Source organism: Chlamydomonas reinhardtii, chromosome 9, assembly GCF_000002595.2.
Source record: "Chlamydomonas reinhardtii strain CC-503 cw92 mt+ chromosome 9, whole genome shotgun sequence".
Taxonomy (NCBI): domain Eukaryota; kingdom Viridiplantae; phylum Chlorophyta; class Chlorophyceae; order Chlamydomonadales; family Chlamydomonadaceae; genus Chlamydomonas; species Chlamydomonas reinhardtii.
Window position 1 is genome coordinate 3,416,307 of NC_057012.1, and position 19,042 is coordinate 3,435,348.

Genomic DNA, 19,042 nt, shown 5'->3' on the forward strand with positions numbered 1-19,042 from the left:
GATGCAGCATCGGCCCAGGGTTCGTGACGGGCTCGGGGAACACTGATCCCAGGTGGCGGGAAGTGGGGCGGCACCTGCCGCTGACACCGTGATAGGTCCCAGTGCAATGCATATGGCATTTAGTAACTTAGTTGATAGGTCTGGGCCGTTGCCAACCAATTTCTAGCTCCACTTATAATCTCTACTGTCCGTAAACTATGCATCCGTAAATGTCAGGGCCTGGCCTTGGTACGTATCGCGCTCAGGTATCGCGCTCAGGTCATTATGTTGTTACCACATGATATATCATGGCCAGGCGAGTAGTGGCCAGGCGAGTAATTACCGGACCGACGTTGCGCCATCATTCCACGAGGGGAAGAACTACGAAGCCCCGCCCCGTATTCTGGAAACACGAGAGATAAGACGAAGGGACTCGGATATGTTCCCAGCTTTGGAGCAACGGGTCCGTCAGGGGTAGCGAGCGGGCAGCGAGCTGCGACACGGCACGCTTGGAAGTTCCCGCCGCTGCGACTAGCAGCTAGAGCAGCTGCGGCTGGCACATGCAGGCTTTGCCACAGCCGTGCTGTTGGCGAGTAGTGAGCGTGGAGGCGATTGAGGGGCGGCTGGGGCAAGGTGGCTCTACGGCAACAGCTTTAGCAAGCGGGGGGCCAACAAACGCAGCAGGAGCAGGTCAGCACACACGAAGCCGTCAGCCGTCAGCCCCCAAAGCAGTGAGCTCTGGACGTGTTCGGGCCTGCATTCTCTTGGGTTGTCGCCTGTTGACGCTTCAGCTCCTCCTGGCAATACATACCGCCGGTGTGACAGTCGCAGCATCAGAGGCGGCCGCGGGGTCAGCAGGTGCAGACGGCGCCACCGCCGCTGGGGCGCCGAGCGCGCTGGGCGCGGGCCCTAGCTGGGTACCCAGCAGCACCGCTGCTGTGGGATTGGGCCAAATAGCTTTCGTTGACCAGTCCGACTTCCCATTCAAGGAGCAGCGGCGCACAAGGCAGCGGCCTCTCCGTGGCCCAACAGCTCAGCAATTGCCGGCAACTGCTGGCGCCGTCGGCGGATCCGGTGATGATGGGGACATCAGCACCGCGGAACAAGCCGACATAGGACAGCAGCCGAGTGGCTATGAACATAGCAGTAGCAGCAGCAGCAGCAGCAGCCGACGACGCAGCCTTGCAGGGGAGGCCGGTGCCCCAAGCAACACTGAGCGGGAAGCTGGCGATGATCAGGGCCCGGCGGACGGCGATGACGGCGGCGACTACGGCGGCAGTGATGAGGGGCAGGAGGAGGGCGGGGGAGCAGAGGCAGCAGCGGCTGCGTCCCCACCAGTGCTGCCCGCCGCGGCGCCCACAGTGGTGCTGCCAGGTACATCGGCTTCCCTAGGGCCCACAAACCCGACAGCGGCGGGGGCGGAGCAGGCGCCAGTGCTGCACTCCCAACCGCAGCCCGCCGCGACAACCGCAGGCAACTCTGCGCCGCCCGGGTCTGTGGCCGGCGCCAGCGCGTCAGCGCCAGGAGCAGCAGGTCATGCCGGCAGCAGTTCAGGCGGAGACAACAGCAGCAGCAGCAGAAGCAACGGCGGCAGCGCCACCGGCAGCAGCACCGGTAGCAGCGTGAGCTGGAGCAGCAGGCATGCCGGCAGCGAGCACCGCGCCCCGCAGGGCACTGTCTCAATGGTGGGCTGCCAGGCGCCGCCGCGCCCGCTGCCAGATAATTTGTTCGAGGAGTGGCAGTGCAAGGAGTTCCGCAAGGTGAAATACAGGGCGTGTGATAAGGCGGGGGTATTGCTGGCTAACTGGCTTGTATCAGAGGGGCATGCATGCGTTGTGCTGATGCCACACGCGCACCTGTAGCCAAACATACCAAACCTTCATCCCTTCCACTGACACGCGCGCTCCAATCCCTTGTGCTCCTGGACACAAATCGTGATCGGCAGCCACGCATTATTTGCTGCTGTGCCCGCGTGGCCTTGTTTGAAATAAACTACCCCCTTCCTCCCCGCCGCCATGTGCTGCAGATGTGTGTGGACCAGCAGCAGTTCGTGTCGTACGACCCCCGGCACTACGGCCCCGAGGCAGTCCCGCTGCCGGGTTACGACGTACATGAGGTCGTGTACAACCTTCCCAACCCGTACGGTGAGGGCTCGCGCTGCCGCCCGCTTCTCTTGCCGCACGCGTCCGTATGACGTCAGTACCAGGGGCCATTGCCAACCCTCACATTATCGCCGTCACGAAAAGCGTGTCCCCTTCGGCATGCAGCGTACCTCCCCCCTCACCCGCACCCAAGCGCTCCTCCCTCGTCCTGCCCGCTGGCCGCCACATGATAACGCACAAACTCCTACCCTCGCGCAGGCAACGGCGACAAGTTTAAGACGGGCACTGCCCTGCACGTCGCGCCCGTGGAGGTGCGGCGCGCAGTGCCGGCTGAGGAGGCCTGCCCCGACCTGCAGCGGCCCGTGTTCAGCGCCTGTACCCACCCACTGGTGCTGTGGCAGAGGTGAGTGGCGGGCTGGCGACGCGGCTTTGTGGGAGTCGGTTGCAGCTATGGTGGTCAATGGCCAGTTGCGGCGTCATGCTTTGATGGATAGCTGTGTGCTGACTGTGCTGACCAGCCGCATGTTTCCTGGATGCGTGCTTGGGACCCCGGTATGCAGGTATATGTTCAATGTCGGTGAGTGGTCAAAGCGCTTACATGGCTCAGCGGCATGCAATACACGGCATCACAAGAAGACCGAGCTCAGACTTACTACACAGCTCCGATGGCTATTGCATTCCAGTTGCAGAGTCTGCACGCACGATCCCCTTGCCCATGATGCCGCTTCACCCCTTGAGCTGTAGGCGAGACCTTTGAGAGCACCATAGTCGGCATGTACGAGGCGGCCGTGCTGGCTGCAGCAAATACGACAGGCGGCGCGGGTAGCAGCAGCAGGGACAGCAACCACAGTGGCACTAGCAGCTCCAGTGATGCAGGCGCGACCAGTGGTGGTGGCGGCGGCGGCGATGGTGGTGGTCTGGACCCGGCCCTGAGCCTTGTTGTGGCCACGCCGCACGGCCTGCGCCTGCCCGCCTACTGGCAATTGCTGGCGGGGCCGTTCTTCCGGAGGCAGGTGGGCGGGAGGAGCTTGTTACGCTTGTATGTGTGCAAACGGGATTTACTCTCCAGGACTAAAGGGGCTGCAGTTTACGTAAACGTTTGGTGAAAACGATGTTGGTTGTGCAGGTGACATCGCTAGCGGAGTTCTCAGCCCGCCTGCATGTGCGCCAGGGGGGCAGCGGCGACGCCGCCGCCGCCGCCGCCGCGCCGCAGCGCAGCAATGCCACGGCGGAGGGTCTGCACGTGCGCTGCTTCGAGCGCCTCACCATGTGCCGCGTCGTGAAGCGCAAGGTAAGCACATGGGAGTTGTCACGAGGCAGGTAGAAGTAGGAAACAGAGGACATCCTTTGGAAATGGGTAGAGGTGTAAACCTGCGAAGAGGCGTAACCTTGCGTCGTGTCTAGTCCCCCAAGGTCCCCTCAGTTTCACACGTAGGGTTGGACACGGGCGTTGACCACGCCTGCGTTCTAACACTGCGTGCTTCCCTTCCCGTGCACAGCGGTATCGCACCACGGCCGCCGGCGCGCACCTGCTGCGGCACTACCGCGACCGGCTGCCGGCCGTGAGCGACCTGTTTGACGTGGAGGGCGGCGACGCCGACACGCTCAAGGTGGGAGGGGGTCGTGGGGGTGGGCGTTCCAGGCGCGGGGACGTGTGTAGTGTCGGGCGAAGCTTGGGTTAGCTGTTGGTGCGGCAAGCAGCCCATCGCGTCTGTAGTCTGCAGTCCTCTGCTAGCAGCACTACGCCCTGAGTGTTGATGGCTTCCTTGCCCATTGCCAACCACCCGCAACAGGTGGTGATCGCCTCCCGTTCCAACGCCACCAGTCGCTCCTTCCTGAATGAGAAGGAGCTGTTGGACGCATGCAACCGGCTAGACCCCGGGGAAGCCTACCGCGCTGCTAGCATGAATGGGACCAGCAGTCACAGCAATAGCAGTAGCAGCAGTAGTAGCAACGGCAGTAGCAAGAGGCTCCAGGGGGCTCGGCCGGTTTTCCGGCGGCTCAAATGCGTGCCGCACGTGTTCGGCCGCAACCCGATGTACGACCTGTCCCTCGCCAAGGTACGGCAGCTTCATTGCGCTCAGCTGCTGGCATATGCTCGCGCTTGCCCAACCCATCGCCTAGCCCTGTGTAGGCTGGAAAGCGGCGTTTGGCTAGAGACGTGGGCCGCACAACAATCCGCCGCTGGGTGTTGGTTGCCTACCCAGGACGACCACCGCCCACATCTTGCCACCGCAACTGGCTTGCACCCGCCCACCCCGACCCACCCCGACCATGTTCGCACTTCTCCGCCGTGTAGCAGTGGAACCGTAAAGAAGCCATGTGTCTGTGAGGGTGTCATTCTCGCATTGCAGAAGTTTATCACTCCCACACGAACCTCTCCAGCAAACCAGTGGAAACTGGGGGCCTGTCCGTTGGGGTCGGGCATGCATTTCGCCCCTCACAACACACACACAGCAATTGCAACATCCCACCCACCCTGCACCGCACCGCGCCGCCCATCCCACCTCCGCAGTCGCTGGACGTGCTGGTGGCCACACACGGCGCCGCGGGTTACCACTCCTTCTTCATGAGCCGCGGGGCCAGCTTCGTGGAGGTGCTGCCTCTGGGCTTTGGCGCCAAGTGGGCCAACGTGTACTATGCACGGATGTTGGAGCTGGACAAGAAGGTGCGAAGGTGTTTTGGAATGGAAGGTTCGGGACGGAGGGATGCGGTGCGGTGGTTTAGAGGGATTGGTGGCGGGGTTCGGGCAGGTCGCTGAGGTGTTTGTCAGCAGCCTGTCAGCTGCTTGCGATACGGCTGATGGGAGGGGGAAGGTCATGGCCGGCGCTTGCGTGGGCGGATGGCGGGGCGGTGCCGCGGTGTACGGGCGTGTGCATATACTGCAGCCCTCAGGCCCATGTCTGCTGCGGTCATGCAATATACACTCCATCTTGTCGCGTGCCGCGTGCAGGTGTTTTATTGGGCTATTTACATTAGAAACTCCTCAAATGCTGAGGACTCGGCACTGCAGACGTGGCCCACCTTCCGCAAGGCCGTGCGTAAGTGCTACTTGCCTTGCAGCGCGGCTTGCGGGGGCACCCTGGCGGTCTCCAAATCATTCTGCTACTGACGTCTTGCAGACGCCAGAATTCGTGTGGCCATGGTTGGGTTTTTACGCATACCGCCCCTGTATTCACAGGCGCGAGGGAGCGGCACGTGCGGCTTCCGTGGGAGGCGCTCAAACATCACCTGACAGCCATCCTGCAGGTTGGGGCCCCATTATCGTGCTATAGGAGCTGCCGACCCTACATTGGGAGTTAGAGCGAGATATCGTGTGTTCATGTTTGTACGAGCAGTCGAGCACACTATGCCACCCTTGCGCAGCAGTATGCACGCCTTCTTTTACGGACGTTGTACGGACGCGTGTTCGTACCTGCCTGCCTCTGGCCCCATCCCACCGCAGATTGGAGCCAGCCCCGCCGCCTACAAGGCAGCCTACGCCGCCGGCCGCCATGTCATCAGTGACGGGCTCAAGCGGCTGCCGCACCGGCCCAAGGTCAACGACAGCGGCTGGGTGAACTACACCGCAGGGGAGGCGGTGCGGCAGGCGAGGCTGCGGCTAGCCTGATGGATTCTTATGGATTCGGGTTGCACACGCTTATGCAGTGATGGTTGCGCTTGTCGTGGGACAGCTCCGCAACCGTGCGGCGTGTTGGTGAGAGATGCCACGCAAAAGGAAGGACAAGAGCTGAGGCTGACAGGCTCAGAGGCTAGGGTCGGGTCAAATGTCGGGGACGTTCGTGCTCGTACAGCTGATAGAGGTTACATGTGGGACGACAGCCGTGGACTAAGCCAGGGCCCCAAAAACGTACGAGACACGCACGCTCACCCGAGGAGAGATCCCCGAATGACCCCCATGCTCCTCGCCTCCGGAGAGGGGAGGAACCCCAGGCCCGGCTCACCGCAAACGCTAGCGCTGCTCACCTAAGCCGTGGGTCGGCGTCATAAGACTACCTCTTGCGAGTCCCTAAGCTGACAAGCTAGGGTGAGGCCGGTGGCGAGTCCGCTGTTGGCCCTACCAAGATAACCCCTCCAACATCATCTGACGCTAGGAATGGGTGCTGGTTCGGGACAAGGTCCCAGCGGCGCGGAGGCCGACGCAGACTCACAAACGCAGCTAGCCGTGACCAGAAGTCCGCAATCACCTCCACACCGATCCTTCGCACAACAGCAACCTCCGCAGTCCGGTCTGCAGCATCACGGCAAGCGTAAAGGCGCTGTCGGCCGTATTCCAGGGCCGCCACAGCAGCCAAGCACACGATGTCCCACACCGCCTGCGATAGCCCTGGTGGCGCCTGTACTAACCACAACTGGTTCCGTGTGATGTCCACATTCGCATGCTCCCGCATCACATCACGCAGAGCCTCCGCCACCACACAGTCCCAGAAGTGATGAACCCTAGCCCCAGCAGTCATCTGAGTCCCACACGGGCACTTCTCCACGCGTCCATCTGCGGCCCACGCCGCAAGCATCCCAAAGCCCGTGAACCCATTGACTGCCAGACGCCAGAGCGGTTCCTTGTGTCGCGGCTCCCACACCAAAGCCCACAGCCGCGCCAGGGCCGCCCGCAGCGCATGAATCGCTTCCGCTGGCGGCGCGGCGCCGCTGTAGGCCTCTTGGATGAAGGCCAAGTGACGCACGCGGAGCGCGTCGTACGCAGGCGCAAGTTGAAGCTGGGTTGCCTGCTTCACCGTAAGGGTCAGCAAGGGCACGTCAGCCGCGCCATGCCGCCACCCCAGGCTCTGCGCAAGCAGCAGCCATACCTGGGGGGCAGGAGGCGCGGAGGCCGCGCCGCCAGGCGCATGCAGTGTGGCCGACGCCGCCATCCTCCACGCCGCCGGTACACGGGCCAGCAGCGCGGAGAATTGGGCAGCAGCATCCGGGCCGGACTGCAGCTCCGGCGGCACGCGCGCCATATCCGTAATGCGCAGGATGGGGCGCAGGACGGACCGCTTGTACTGTATAGTGCAGCGACGTGCGAGGCGGGGCCCGAGCGCACCAGCCGGCTTGGAAGCCACCAGCTGGCGCACCGCGGCCAGCGCCTCCCAGCACCGCACTGCCGTGCCGAGCGTGAGCAGACCCGGCAGCGCCATGAGAGCTGGGAAGTCACGTTCCAAGCCACCCGCCTGAAGTCCCGCCGCACACGGCAAGACTGGATTGCCCCAGAGCGGAAGTGCAAAGCACCAGGGCCCTGGCACCAGCACAGCCGGGCGTAGGATTGTGACCGGAGGCAGGTAGCTGAGGGCACCCAGGAGGCGCACGAGGGCCGGGCAGGTTGCCGCCACCGGCTGGCCGAAGATTGCACAGCCATCGGCAGCGGGTCCGACACCGCCGGCCGCCCGCTGCATCGTCAGGACGCAGAGGGGGTGGGCGGCCGTGTGTAGCTGCTGCACCAGGGCGGTGGCGGCGGCTGTCCACGGCGGTACGTAGGTGCCAACCGCAGAGCCGTGCATGTGCTGCAGCCAGCGCACAGCCAACACAGCGTGTCGGGCGCGCACGTGTTCCACCACCGGCAGCAGTCCAAAGCCGCCATCGCGTGGCGGCAGGGCGACGCAGTCGGAGGGGAGGCCGGGAAGTCGGGCCCGGCCAGAACCTTGCGGCGTGGCAACGATGATGCGGCGGTCCACAAACCGCACAAGCGTTTTGAGGAAGTCTGCCAAAACCGTCTGCGGCGGTAGACCCGCAAACTCCATATGGTAGAGCACACGGCTGACGGCGTAGGAGGAGGCACAGAAGCCACGGCCAAAGGCAGTTAGGGGGAGGCCGCAGAGCGTCCCCAGGGTGCCAATGGCAGGGGAGAGGGAAGGAGCCCCCTGGGCTGCAGCCGTGCCAAGTGGCAGGTCGTAGAAGACCACACCCAGCGTGCGCGAGTGCGAGACTACGCGTAAGCCATGCGCCAGAGCAACTGTGTTGGGCGGGGCAGGCGCGGCTACGGCACCGCCAGCACCCGCGGCGGAGCCGCCGGCCGTCACGCCACCAGTGACCACAACACCGGCAGCTGCCCAAACCGCGCCAGCCCGAGAAGGCACCGCACCACCGGCCGCCAAGCTGCCCCCACCAGAGTGGCTGGCGCCGGGGCCGCCGCCAGCCACCGCGCCACCAGCCGCCGCGCCGCCGGCAGCCATGCCGCCGGCAGCTGCCACACTGGTCGCCGCCACGCCGTGAGCTGCCATGTTGCCAGCCGCTGCGCCGCCAGCCGCCAAGCCAGCAGCGACAGCGCGGGCGGGAGCAGGAGTGGCGCGGCGCCGTGCACCGATGGGCAGAAGCTCCACCTTGTCGAGGTTAAGGCGCTGCCCCGAGGCGGCGCGGAAGGTCTCCATAGCTGCCAGGAAACCAGGCACGTTGGCCATCCGACGCAAGAACGGCGCAGCGTCGTCCGCATAGGCAGTAGCGACGAGGCGGATATCAGCCCAGGAGACACCAAAGCCCGCGCGGTCGAGGTAGGCGAAGAGGGCCTGGGCCGGCGCCAAGTACAAAGGAGGCGCCAGCGGGCACCCCTGCCGTACGCCCGCAATGATGAGGACGAAGGCCGACAGGTAGCCGTTAGCCAGGGCGGCAGAGCGCGTGCCCGTAAGCAGCAGCTTGACCCAGGCCAGGAAGCCACTGCCAACGCCCATGACTGCCAAGCACCGGTACAGGAAGTTGCGGTCCAGGGTGTCGTAGGCTTTGTAGAAGTCCAGGAAGGCCACAACGCCGCGGTCAGCGTCAGCGGTACAGCCCGCCAGCGGACTGCTCATACATGCGCCAATGCGCGTATAGCGGGGTGACAAAGTGAACCAACGCGCATGCTGCGCCAGAACAGGGTGCCGCTTCAAGCATGGTAGCCGAAGAGTCTTGGTCGTCTGGGGGTGTGCTGCTCGTCGGGTGCCTGTGAATCCAGTGGAGGGTGTGCTGCTTTGGGTGTGCCCCTTGCCATGTTCCATCACGAGCACGATGTTACACGTCCAGGTGTGATGCGAGCCTTCCTCTTGGCTTGATAATGCGAGTCTTTGTCTGTGTCTTACGGCGTGGGCCTTAACAGACGCCGGGCGGCCCGGGCCCGGCCAGGAGTACGCATTGGATGTCGGGACATCGATCCAGCTGTCGCGGTCGGCGGTCTCCCGAACTTTTGCCAACCGATCCCATTTTACATCGCACCAATCATTTTAAAGCTGCGCTGATCACGCTCTTAGCATGCGTCAGATACCTCCAGCGCAGAGCGCAACAGTCCAAGCGAGCTACTGCTCCATCAATTATTTTGCTACTTTAAATACACTGATGCGGTATTACAGAAACTATCCATAGCTCGCAACTCCAGCTGCGGTCTTCCCAACTAGTCGCACTTGCTTCACTCATAGTAGTCGCTTCGAAAGCGCTGATGCTAGGGTAAACTTTTATTAAATTCCAGCATTGGGACTCAAACCTCACGAGCTTATGGACGCGCGTCACTGACAAGACCCACAATGCACTGGCGCGAGGACAGCGGCTCCGGTGCCAGCACTGGCACATCATGCGTCGCCTCTGGGTGCAGTTTCCAACTGCGGTGCACTGGCGGCAGGACGCGGTCGGACGTGGCCTCCTGTCCGACCCCGCCTGCCACACCCGCGTGCCGCACCGAGGTTGCTGGCGGGCGGCCTTGCTCCACCGGCCCCAGCAACGATGCCGCGTGCTCCTCATCTCAGCAGGGCTCATGGGATGAAGATGGCCATGTAGCTGAAGTCTGGTGGCGCGGGCTCCAAGCCACTTCCGGCTGTGTCCACCAGACACACGCCCATACTTCCCACTACCTGCGGACTGACACGCCTTACGCGCACGAGATGCGTAACACCGATGAGGAGAGCAGCAGTGCAAGCAACATTAATCGGAGCCACACGGTGGGTGGCATCAGTAACAGCTCCCATGGCTGCAGCGGCAAAGCTACGAGCCACCAGCTGAGCGGCGCCAGCTGTGACGGCAGGGCCGGTAGCTGTCATTGGCGGGTGTCAACAAGCGGGAGGGATGCTCAGGCGCAAGCTGCCACAAGACAAGACCACAGCTCCTGCGCCCACTTGGGCTCGCTACCCTTTGAGCGGCACCACCTGTACGGGAGGCCGCGGCTTGCACCGCTGCTGGTGCTGCTGATGTTGATGGGCAGCGGCCCCGGAGCAGCAAGTGCCCGGGCGACCCGCAGCAAGAGCAGCGAAGGGAGCCGCGGGAGCCGCGGTAGCGGCAAAGAAGACGGCAGCAATCAGGCTGATAGTTCCGGCTGCCAACCGCCGGAGCCGCTGCCGGGGAGCGCATTCAAGCATTGGGGTTGCCAGCGCTACAACATGGTGCGTGCATGCGTGCGTGCGGGCGGGCGTTCGGGCCTCGGACTCGGAGCATAGCACACACGACTAGCCTGCCACAGCAGCGCCTTCACCCGACAGTAACCGGCCTCGTCTTGCGAATGCCCTCCCCCATGTACTGACACCGCAATGAATTGTTATATGTAACGTTTTCCCGCAGATGTGCATTGACCAGCAGCAGTTCGTGACGTATGATCCTGAGTTCAACCCGCTCATCAGCACTCAGAAGCCGCCAGGGTTTGATGTCAAAGACGTGGTTTACAACTGGCAAGTGCGGGATACTGACACCTGGCATTGTGATCGGGCAGTGGTGCAGAGAGAACGGGCTGCCAGACTGGTCACACCGTGATTGCAGCCTGGGCCTGACAGTGCTTTCCTGTTTTGCGAATGTGTGTGTGCCCCGCTGCAGGCCCAACCCATATGGTGAGCGGTGGTGACCTCAAAGCCTGGTACTGTCACTGTGCGAGCCACAACGGTGTCAGGGAGACGCCTTTCATGTCGTGATAAAATATACGCCGTACCTCCTGCAACGTGTACACCCGTCACTCCCGTGTGCTGCAGGCAACGGCGACAAGTTTGAGCGCGGCAAGGACATCCACGTCCCTGGCGTGGTCATCCGCGTCAACACCTCCGAGGAAGCCAGCCCCGACCTGCAGCACCCGGTATTCAGCGCCTGCACGCGGCCCATCGTGCTGTGGCAGCGGTGCGTGCAGTGCGTGCAGTGGCCGCTGAGGCGGTGCATCGTGGCGCCCTCTGCGCCTTCACAACCCATGGAAACGATTGAGTCAGGCGCCCCTCCGTTGGCCCGGGACCTTGAGCAGCTGCCTGCTTGGCCCCACGTAACGCGTACCCCAATTACACAGGCATGGCCACAAGCTTCTCCTTGTGCTTCCCCCTTCCTGAATCAAACCCACCCCCTCGCTATGCAAACTGCACACGCAGTTGGCTGTACAATGTGGGCGAAGTGTTTGAGAGTAGCTTTGTGCGCATGTGGATGGAGTTTCGCGGCAAGGACTTGAATGGCGCGGTGGTGCAGGCGCCCGACCCGCGCCACAGCCTGGTTCTGGCCACGCCGCACGGCCTGCGGGTGCCGCGGTACGCCAAGATGTTCTTCAACTCGCTGTTCACGCAGTACGAGGTGGGGGCAGCGGCGGTCGTGTCATGTGTGTTAGCATAAGCACAAGGGGGAAAGAGTTGACAAGAATGGTCGCGTGTGAGGGCGTGTGTGTGCAAGCTGCGTGTGCCATGGCTTTGGCAGGTTCCTGATAGCCGGGTGTAGGCCGTGCGGTTGAGGCCCTCTGTATCCATGTGCTGCGCATCGCCTGATTGCAGGTGACGTCGTTGTCGGAGCTGTCGGCGCGCCGTCACGACATGAAGGAGCCCAGCAACTCCACAGCTGAGGGCTACCACGTCAGGTGCGTGGTGTGGGCGTCGGTGTTGATGGACGGCGCGAGTGCAGCTGCGGGGTGTGTGGCCTGGCCGCTTGTGCTGCGCGTAGCCGTCGACCAGGTGTTGACATACCGTACCGTCTTAGATGAACGCTGGCATTAGCACCGGTACCTAGCCGCTCCAACTGGTCTGAGGCGGTGTGTCGCAGGTGCTTCGAGGAGGTGCTTCTGTGCAAGATCCGGAACCGGCAGGTGCGACTCGACGTGTATGCATAAGCTGGATCCACATGGGCAGGGCTAACCTGAATACACTGCTGGCTGCCTCCGCCCCTCCTGCATGGAATCAGCATGGCCCCGCTTCCGACGCACATACTTCCCTGCCTTGCCGCTGGCGGAACCATTGCGTACCGTATTGCCCTCTTGGCCAACAGGACAGCGGGCTTAACTCGGCCGGCGCGCACCTGCTGCGGCACTACCGCGACCGGCTGCCGGCCGTGAGCGACCTGTTTGACGTGGAGGGCGGCGACGCCGACACGCTCAAGGTGAGCGGGGGTCGTGGGGGTGGGCGTTCCAGGCGCAGGGACGTGTGTAGTGCAGGGTGAAGCTTGGGATGTCTCATGTTACTTGCGGCAAGCACGCGTACAACCTGTAGTCATCCGGTCGTGCAGTTGCCTAGGCGCCACCTGACCTTACTGCTGGTAACGGCTCTCCTTTTCCCTCACCCGCAACCCTCCCGGCAACAGGTGGTGATTGCCTCCCGCCCCAACGCCACCGGCCGCGCCATCCTCAACGAGCAGGAGCTGCTGGACGCATGCAGCCAGATGGACCCGCAGCAGCAGCTGGAGGACGCTGGCGAGCCAGGCTGGGCCAAGGGCGCGGAGAGCTACCGGGGCGAGCGGCGGGCCTTTAAGCGTGTCAAGTGTGTGGCACACGTGTTCGGTCGGGACATTATGTACGACCTAGCCTTGGCTCAGGTGAGGAAGAGGGCAGAATGAAGATGGAGGAGCCCCTCGTGACAGGGGCTCAGGGCGGGGCACATGGATGGCGGGATGGATCATGGCGAGCGGGCGCAGTTGGTGCAGATTCCGATGACCCGTTCCTCTGTCGATTGTCCTGCTGGACAGGCCATTGACGTGCTGGTGGCCACACACGGCGCCGCGGGCTACCACTCCTTCTTCATGAGCCGCGGGGCCAGCTTCGTGGAGGTGATGCCCTTCCACTTCACGCCGCAGTGGGCAAACATATACTATGCGCGCATGCTGGAGAATGACAAGAAGGTGATATGGGTTTCGGGCCGGGGCCAGTTTGGGCAGCTCAGCGGTGTATCAGGCCTAAAATGCGGTATGCAATCTGGATACCTTGACGCCACAAACGCGTAAATGCCCGGTGCCGTGTACCCGCTGACCTGCTGTCCGGTCCTGCCGTCCCTCCCTCCGCCTCGCTCCGCCTCTGCAGGTGCTGTATTGGCAGGTGTGGATCCAGGACTCCGCACACGCGCACGCCTCCGCCTTTGAAAAGTCCGAGGTGTTCCGAGATGAGTACGTGCACCGCGAGCACCACGTCACACTGCCCTGGTCCGTGCTCCAGCAACACCTGGTGTCCATCCTGCAGGTCGGTGTTGTGGGGTGCACGCGGGACCCACACAGTACGGGTTGCCGTGGGAGTCTTGTTGGTTCTGGCTGTAGGATGCCTGATGTGGGTCGGGGCTCGGTTGCCGCCCCATGCAACTCCCGCACCCCACATTGCTGGACACACCTTGGTTTGCGGGAACCCACCTCGCCGGTTCATCCGCTGCTAAATCCTGAGCCTCACTAATGCATGCCTACGCCGCTGTATCGCACAGGTGGGTGCCGACGCGCTGCGATACAAAGCAGCTTACAAGGCGGGCGTGCACTGCATCAACGACTCGGGGCAGCAGGTTGAGTTCCGGCCTAATGTCGCGGACGGCGGCTGGACGGCAGTCACCAGGGAGGAGCTGCAGGCGCTGGAGGAGCAGGAGCGGGCGGAGGCGGAGGTGGACAGTGCGCGGAGAGCGGCAATGCGGGGGGCCAATGGAGAGGGGGAAACGGGAGAGGGCGAGCGGAGAACGGCACGGAGAAGGAGGAGGATGCTGTAGAAGGGCGTGCGAGGGCGTGACCAGCAAGCAGGCAGGAGCAGGTAGCTGACAACATTACTGGGTGGCGACGAAGACGCAAGGGATGTCAGTAACGAATTATGTTAGTCGGCAGGGACGACGGGGAGCTGAAAGGCGAGACTAGAATTTTGGCGGGAAGCCCCATTCGCAGGGGGTTCAGCCTTGGCCCAGTTCAACCCCGCGGGCTGTAATCTTCACTCATCCGAAATAGTCTTGTCAAATCACTCGAAGGACACTCTCTGTCAAAATGGAGTTCGCACCAACACCGCTGAGCGACGCGCCCTCAGACACAACCGCACTTGCAGCCGCGGCCCACAACTCGGCCATGCAGCCCCCTCATCCGCAGGATGGAGCTCTGGGCCACACAGCTGGCGCAGCAGGCGCGGAAGAGCCCGCAGAAGGAGCAGGCGGGGGCGGGGAGGGCGGCAGCAGCGAGACGTTTATTGTGCCCGAAGTTGCAGCGGTGCTGTCGCAAGCAAACGACTTCTGGGCGCAGAACCTGATGCCACGCGCCAGGGCGATTGAAAGCGTGAGTCACGCTAGCGTGGCTGCTGTGCATGCTCTCGCTCGTGTGTCTTTACCTCGCAGGCTTCGCACTGCCGCCACACGGGCACGAAGTACGGAGCATTCCCGACCCATGGATGAGTTTTGCCTGCATGCGCTAGCACCCCTTGACCTGCGACTGCTCCGTTGCCTTCGCCGCACGCCGCAGGAGGTGGTGGCGCTGACGTACGAGGCCAACGCGGTGACGGGGCGGGCGGAGGCCGAGAAGCAGGACCTGGTCAAGGAGCTGGGGCGGCTGTCGGAGCTGGTCCTGAGCTTCCAGAGCCGCATACAGCAGGTGAGGAAGCTAGCGCGTGACGCGGGTGGTGGGTGCGGGGTGGGGAGGGAAAGACGAGCATGTACGGGCAGTCGGGCGCAAGGAACGGTTTGGTCAAGTGGTGTGTGCAAATGCAAAGCAGGGCCGGCAGTGGTGGAAAGCACCTCTGGTGGAAAGAGGGAAACTGGCATGGCTATCCGTACCCCAGCGCACGGCGCTTGTGGGGCTGCGGGCGAGAAGGCCTGGCGCTCACGGTTAAGCTTGACGCTTTTGCCCCACACTTCGCTAACATGGCCAGAAACACGACTCTCAAGGACAGGCCTTGACGTAATGGCCCCGTGGCCCTGTTCCCCTTGGACTGCAGTTCCTGCACTTCGGCTCTTATGGCGGCCAGGCATGAAGTCCTTCGAGTGCTGCAGAGTGCAGACGGAGTGGGCCTGTGCGGCGCGTGCTACGAAGGAATGTACAACAAGCATAGCACTGATGAGCGTATTGCGCTTGGCTATCGTGCGCGCTGCGGCGTCTGCGTGAGGGGCAGGCGGAAGGCACGTGGCGCGTTGGACACGTTCGAAGCAATGTAGGTATCGTAGAGCACTGTGTACACGTAGAGTACATGTGAGGTGTCCATTTCCAAGCTTATGCGTCGTGCAGTAGTGCTTGGCTCATCGCCTCATCGGTCACCTGCAATGGGAGTGTCGGGAAACTCGCGTGCACTAACATACATTTGGGCGACAGCCGCGGGTGCGCCAGCCTACAGTCAGGATACCATGCTCCCGCGGTGCCGTTAGCCGGTCATGCCTGCTCACGAGGGTGCTGTAACGGTAGACATGCTTACATGCGCCCCTACTCAGCATTTCTGCACAGTCGGCACCAGCTTGACAGCCATCAAGTGAATTTACCTCACGCACGCGCATGTCAGTCCTACCCGCAACCTTGCACCAAACAACCTGGTGTTAAATGCACAGGCCTGCCACAGCGCACGCCAGACCTCACCGCCCACAGTGTTTACACATCACGACCGACGGATTCCCTACGCATCAGGAAATGACAATTGCGGCACACAGGCCCAGTGCGCCCGTGCCATTAAGTCTGAGACTGACTTCAAACTGGGTCATCTGTCATCCGACGGGGTCCAGGCCATCGACGCAAGAGAGATGTGTGAGGATACGGCCGTTCGATACAGCCCAATCCCGACACTTGCACCCTCCAATCACAAGGTCCACGTGCCCGTCCAAAACGCCCATCTCCACTGGCAATGCACATCGAATACATGTCGCGCTCACAATGGTCTCTCAGTCTCACACGTGCAAGAATCGCGCTCAGCTCTCTCAGCAAAACTCCTGGGAGTCAAAAGAGGAGAAAGAGCAAAACTGCATCCGGGATAGCTGTTATTTCTATAGTGGCTTACTACGTACTTCGCCAACTTCGCCGCCACCCATGGGAAGGCTCCTGTGGCGGCGCAGGACGACGACTGTAAGTGGTTAGGGCTGGCATCGCTTATCAACAAGTGCTCACGCCCGATCTTAACCTCAGCATTCACGCTTACATGACTCGTTCATTGCTTGATACAGAACAATTAGGCGCCAACACGGCACCATCTGACTAAATCGCGGGCGTGAAGCTTGTTTGCCCGCGGGCGTAGCGGTTACGCCACGCTGGAGCTCGGACAGCACGCTGGCGCGAGAACAAAACGGAACAGCAACATTGGAATCTCCGTCGCATGGGCGAAAGCGCCAACCACCGAGGATACGCTGAACACGCACAACAAACACGTCCATCGTCCTCTCACATCTGCGCCCGACCTGACTGTCACACATAGACACATGCATGTCATGCCTCGACCAGAGCCAGATGCCTGACTTCGCTGCCAGTCCACGCCGCGTCCTTCCACGTATCATGGCATGCCGCAGCTAGAGCGGCGTGGTCCTTACAAGGACTTGGCAGCTTCAGCAGCTTTCCCCGTGAGCTGCACGGGCCGGCCCTCCTTGACAGCCTCGATGGCCGCCATGGCCGTGGCCACCCAGTCATCCTGCGGTAGGTGTAAGAACCCGCACGGTTTAGTTGAGGTAGCGACCAAGGCAAGATTGCTTCGGCGCGTGGCTCTTCACGTTCGCGTACCGTAATGCGCGCATGCCCCTTCTCATTCCGAGATCGCCGATCCGGCGGTACCACCCCCATCTGCTTGCTTCTCATACATTGGAATAAGCTGCGAGGGGCCCCAGCACCCCTCAAGCCCAACATATCCACGCGCGCACCTGCGAGCGTGCCCAGGACAGGAAGCAGGCGTCGATGAGCGTCATGCCGTTGACGGCCAGCAGCTGGTGCTCCACGGGGATGCGCGTGAAGTTGAAGGCCTGGACGGAGGGACAAAGAGCAATAACGAGGGACATGCAACAACAATCGTTTCAGTGGTAGGCGGGTGGGAAGCAGGTTTGGCCTGCGCTTGCCTGCGCTTGCGTGCGATCCCGTGGGCGCCACAGTGGCCAGTATACGACGTCCTGGACGCAGGGACTGCAACTGTATGACAATATACATCCCGTAACACTATCCCCCCCACCCCTGCAACCCCATCTAGGCGCACCTGGAACAGCGGCCACACGGCCAGCTCCGCCGTGAAGGTGGGAATGAAGTCCTGTGGGAAGAGCACAGGTGGTGGCGCCAGCTAGAATCAAAGGATGCAAAGCGCCAGTGGAGGTGCTGCAAGGAAGCTCTTGCGCCAAAGTGCATCAGCTCCCTGCACAGCAGCGAAGCTGCTTGCTGATGGAGCCCCTGCTGCCTGTCCTCTGGAGCCGTCTCTCTCCCAAGACGTGCGGGCTATTCGTTAGCCCCATCCCGGTTACAGCAACCGCTGCTACCCCAACCCCGGCCACCTTCGTGATCTTCTTCTTGAAGCCCTCCACCCCGCTGCCGTCAATGAGCGCGCAGCCCCATGCGTAGAAGGCCACCACGTACAGCGGTCCCATGATGGCGGTGTCGGCAATCAGCTTGGCTGCGGGTGGCAGGACGAGTAGCACGCGCAAGCAGCTTGAGTCGGTATCAGCATGCCCTGACCAGGGCTCCATTCCGGCCCCCAGGTTGCCGTCGCCTGTTGTGCGGCGGCTGCACCCCACCAGCACGACAGAACATAAGAAGGGCGCGCAACGTGCTTCCCTGCTGTGCATATTTGGCAGCTCGCCTGACCCAGGCAGCACCCGCACGCGTACACACCTGCCAGGAAGCTGGGAGAGCCAGCCGTCAGCAACCGTGCACACACGACGTCCAAGCTGTGGTACCAGAAGTGCCCCACGGGCCCCATGAAGCACGCGCCAAATGCTGCTGTAGTGACCACACGGCGTGCATCCACTTCCGATAGGCGCCGCTGCTCCGCAACCCTACAAGAGCGGGTCACACAACAGCGGGTAGCACAAACGCGTTTCAGGCAGGCCGGCGACGTATAACTGACACCCGCGGATAGCTAGTACACCTTAAGCGAGAGGCGAGCGATATGCATGATGGCCTGAGGACCAGGCCAGCGCGCTGCACCAGTCAAGATCAAAGCGGCGCGGCTGGGGGAAGCTGGTCTGCTTGCGTGCCGGGGCCTCCAAGAAGCCGGGTGCCGGTACCGACAGGGTTTTTAGTCCTCGCCCTTAGCAGCGCCCAATTTAAACAGATCACAAGGAACTGGGGAGCGCCTAATAGGGCGCCCGTGCACCCTATCAACGAAGAAACGCTGGCTTGCGCCGTCGCCGCGAAGCGACTTCAGCTGCCCTGATCGGCCAGTGAGGGCCACACAACACCGCGCGCACACCCCATTTATTCTACTGGTCATTGGCAATCACATTGCCCAATTGGACATACTCAGGCAGTCGCTTACGCTCACCTTTGCGCCAGGACGTCTCCGCACCCCCAAAGGATGCAAGAGGTCACGCACTGCGTGAGAACCGGCCGCCGCTGCAGCGTGCGCTCATACTTGCCCCATAGCGACCGAAAAGAGCCGCTGATGCCGAGGGAGACGCCCTTCACCATTTTGGGGCGCTGTCCCAAAGGTACCTAAGTCTCCCGGCGGCCCCCCAAACGTAGCAGCTGTGTTTAGAGACTTTCTGGTCTCTACGTAGCAAGTAGGGTGAAGAATGCACACCTTCTGCTATGTTCGTCGGCGCAAACTAACTTGATAGTCAACGACTGCTTGAAAGCTGTTCGAGCAAGTCCTATTTCCCAATCTATATTGCATAACCTTATTGAAGCTCGGTATGTCTGGCTAGGCAGGGATGAGGCATTGACAGGGTCCCCTC

General features: G+C 62.3%; 5 protein-coding genes across 5 annotated transcripts; 3 read left to right on the forward strand and 2 right to left on the reverse strand.

The window, feature by feature from the left end:
• The first annotated feature begins 122 nt into the window (after positions 1-122).
• CHLRE_09g389060v5 (uncharacterized protein) lies at positions 123-6,154 on the forward strand. The gene is made up of 12 exons (XM_043065497.1): positions 123-1,739; positions 2,006-2,123; positions 2,340-2,484; positions 2,642-2,658; positions 2,826-3,094; positions 3,208-3,372; positions 3,581-3,691; positions 3,875-4,141; positions 4,597-4,749; positions 5,035-5,122; positions 5,263-5,330; positions 5,527-6,154. The coding sequence occupies exons 1-12, from the start codon at positions 540-542 to the stop codon at positions 5,689-5,691; spliced, it is 2,766 nt and encodes a 921-aa protein (XP_042921108.1). The 5' UTR covers positions 123-539; the 3' UTR covers positions 5,692-6,154.
• Positions 6,155-6,226: 72 nt separating this feature from the next.
• On the reverse strand, positions 6,227-9,102 carry CHLRE_09g389097v5 (uncharacterized protein). Its single transcript, XM_043065499.1, has 2 exons — positions 7,123-9,102; positions 6,227-6,886 (listed from the first exon to the last, which is right to left on the reverse strand). The coding sequence occupies exons 1-2, from the start codon at positions 8,858-8,860 to the stop codon at positions 6,837-6,839; spliced, it is 1,788 nt and encodes a 595-aa protein (XP_042921109.1). The 5' UTR covers positions 8,861-9,102; the 3' UTR covers positions 6,227-6,836.
• Positions 9,103-9,262: 160 nt separating this feature from the next.
• CHLRE_09g389134v5 (uncharacterized protein) lies at positions 9,263-14,154 on the forward strand. Its single transcript, XM_001694878.3, has 12 exons — positions 9,263-10,414; positions 10,590-10,696; positions 10,839-10,852; positions 10,991-11,132; positions 11,372-11,567; positions 11,762-11,844; positions 12,027-12,069; positions 12,249-12,359; positions 12,561-12,791; positions 12,942-13,094; positions 13,273-13,428; positions 13,661-14,154. The coding sequence occupies exons 1-12, from the start codon at positions 9,920-9,922 to the stop codon at positions 13,931-13,933; spliced, it is 2,004 nt and encodes a 667-aa protein (XP_001694930.2). The 5' UTR covers positions 9,263-9,919; the 3' UTR covers positions 13,934-14,154.
• A 48-nt stretch (positions 14,155-14,202) lies between these two features.
• Positions 14,203-15,354, forward strand: CHLRE_09g389171v5 (uncharacterized protein). The gene is made up of 3 exons (XM_043065501.1): positions 14,203-14,480; positions 14,664-14,792; positions 15,136-15,354. Exons 1-3 carry the CDS (start codon positions 14,277-14,279, stop codon positions 15,169-15,171), a joined length of 369 nt encoding a protein of 122 aa, XP_042921110.1. The 5' UTR covers positions 14,203-14,276; the 3' UTR covers positions 15,172-15,354.
• Position 15,355: 1 nt separating this feature from the next.
• Positions 15,356-18,962, reverse strand: CHLRE_09g389208v5 (uncharacterized protein). The gene is made up of 6 exons (XM_001695001.2): positions 18,631-18,962; positions 17,979-18,142; positions 17,642-17,760; positions 17,353-17,403; positions 17,027-17,125; positions 15,356-16,800 (listed from the first exon to the last, which is right to left on the reverse strand). Exons 1-6 carry the CDS (start codon positions 18,774-18,776, stop codon positions 16,699-16,701), a joined length of 681 nt encoding a protein of 226 aa, XP_001695053.1. The 5' UTR covers positions 18,777-18,962; the 3' UTR covers positions 15,356-16,698.
• Positions 18,963-19,042: the final 80 nt, after the last annotated feature.

Bases quoted from the DNA above. Each gene is read 5' to 3' on its own strand.
- CHLRE_09g389134v5 (XM_001694878.3), top strand. From the start codon at position 9,920: ATGCGTAACACCGATGAGGAGAGCAGCAGTGCAAGCAACATTAATCGG. The intron at 13,095-13,272 runs GTGATATGGGTT...CCGCCTCTGCAG, and splicing joins TGCTGGAGAATGACAAGAAG to GTGCTGTATTGGCAGGTGTG. The intron at 13,429-13,660 runs GTCGGTGTTGTG...TGTATCGCACAG, and splicing joins ACCTGGTGTCCATCCTGCAG to GTGGGTGCCGACGCGCTGCG.
- CHLRE_09g389171v5 (XM_043065501.1), top strand. From the start codon at position 14,277: ATGCAGCCCCCTCATCCGCAGGATGGAGCTCTGGGCCACACAGCTGGC. The intron at 14,481-14,663 runs GTGAGTCACGCT...CGCACGCCGCAG, and splicing joins GCGCCAGGGCGATTGAAAGC to GAGGTGGTGGCGCTGACGTA. The intron at 14,793-15,135 runs GTGAGGAAGCTA...CTTGGACTGCAG, and splicing joins TCCAGAGCCGCATACAGCAG to TTCCTGCACTTCGGCTCTTA.
- CHLRE_09g389097v5 (XM_043065499.1), bottom strand. From the start codon at position 8,860: ATGAGCAGTCCGCTGGCGGGCTGTACCGCTGACGCTGACCGCGGCGTT. The intron at 6,887-7,122 runs GTGCGCTCGGGC...CCTGCCCCCCAG, and splicing joins GGTGGCTTCCAAGCCGGCTG to GTATGGCTGCTGCTTGCGCA.
- CHLRE_09g389208v5 (XM_001695001.2), bottom strand. From the start codon at position 18,776: ATGGTGAAGGGCGTCTCCCTCGGCATCAGCGGCTCTTTTCGGTCGCTA. The intron at 17,761-17,978 runs GTGTGTACGCGT...TGCCACCCGCAG, and splicing joins CTCTCCCAGCTTCCTGGCAG to CCAAGCTGATTGCCGACACC. The intron at 16,801-17,026 runs GTGCGCGCGTGG...CACCTACCGCAG, and splicing joins TGTCCTGGGCACGCTCGCAG to GATGACTGGGTGGCCACGGC.
- CHLRE_09g389060v5 (XM_043065497.1), top strand. From the start codon at position 540: ATGCAGGCTTTGCCACAGCCGTGCTGTTGGCGAGTAGTGAGCGTGGAG. The intron at 2,124-2,339 runs GTGAGGGCTCGC...ACCCTCGCGCAG, and splicing joins CAACCTTCCCAACCCGTACG to GCAACGGCGACAAGTTTAAG. The intron at 5,331-5,526 runs GTTGGGGCCCCA...ATCCCACCGCAG, and splicing joins ACCTGACAGCCATCCTGCAG to ATTGGAGCCAGCCCCGCCGC.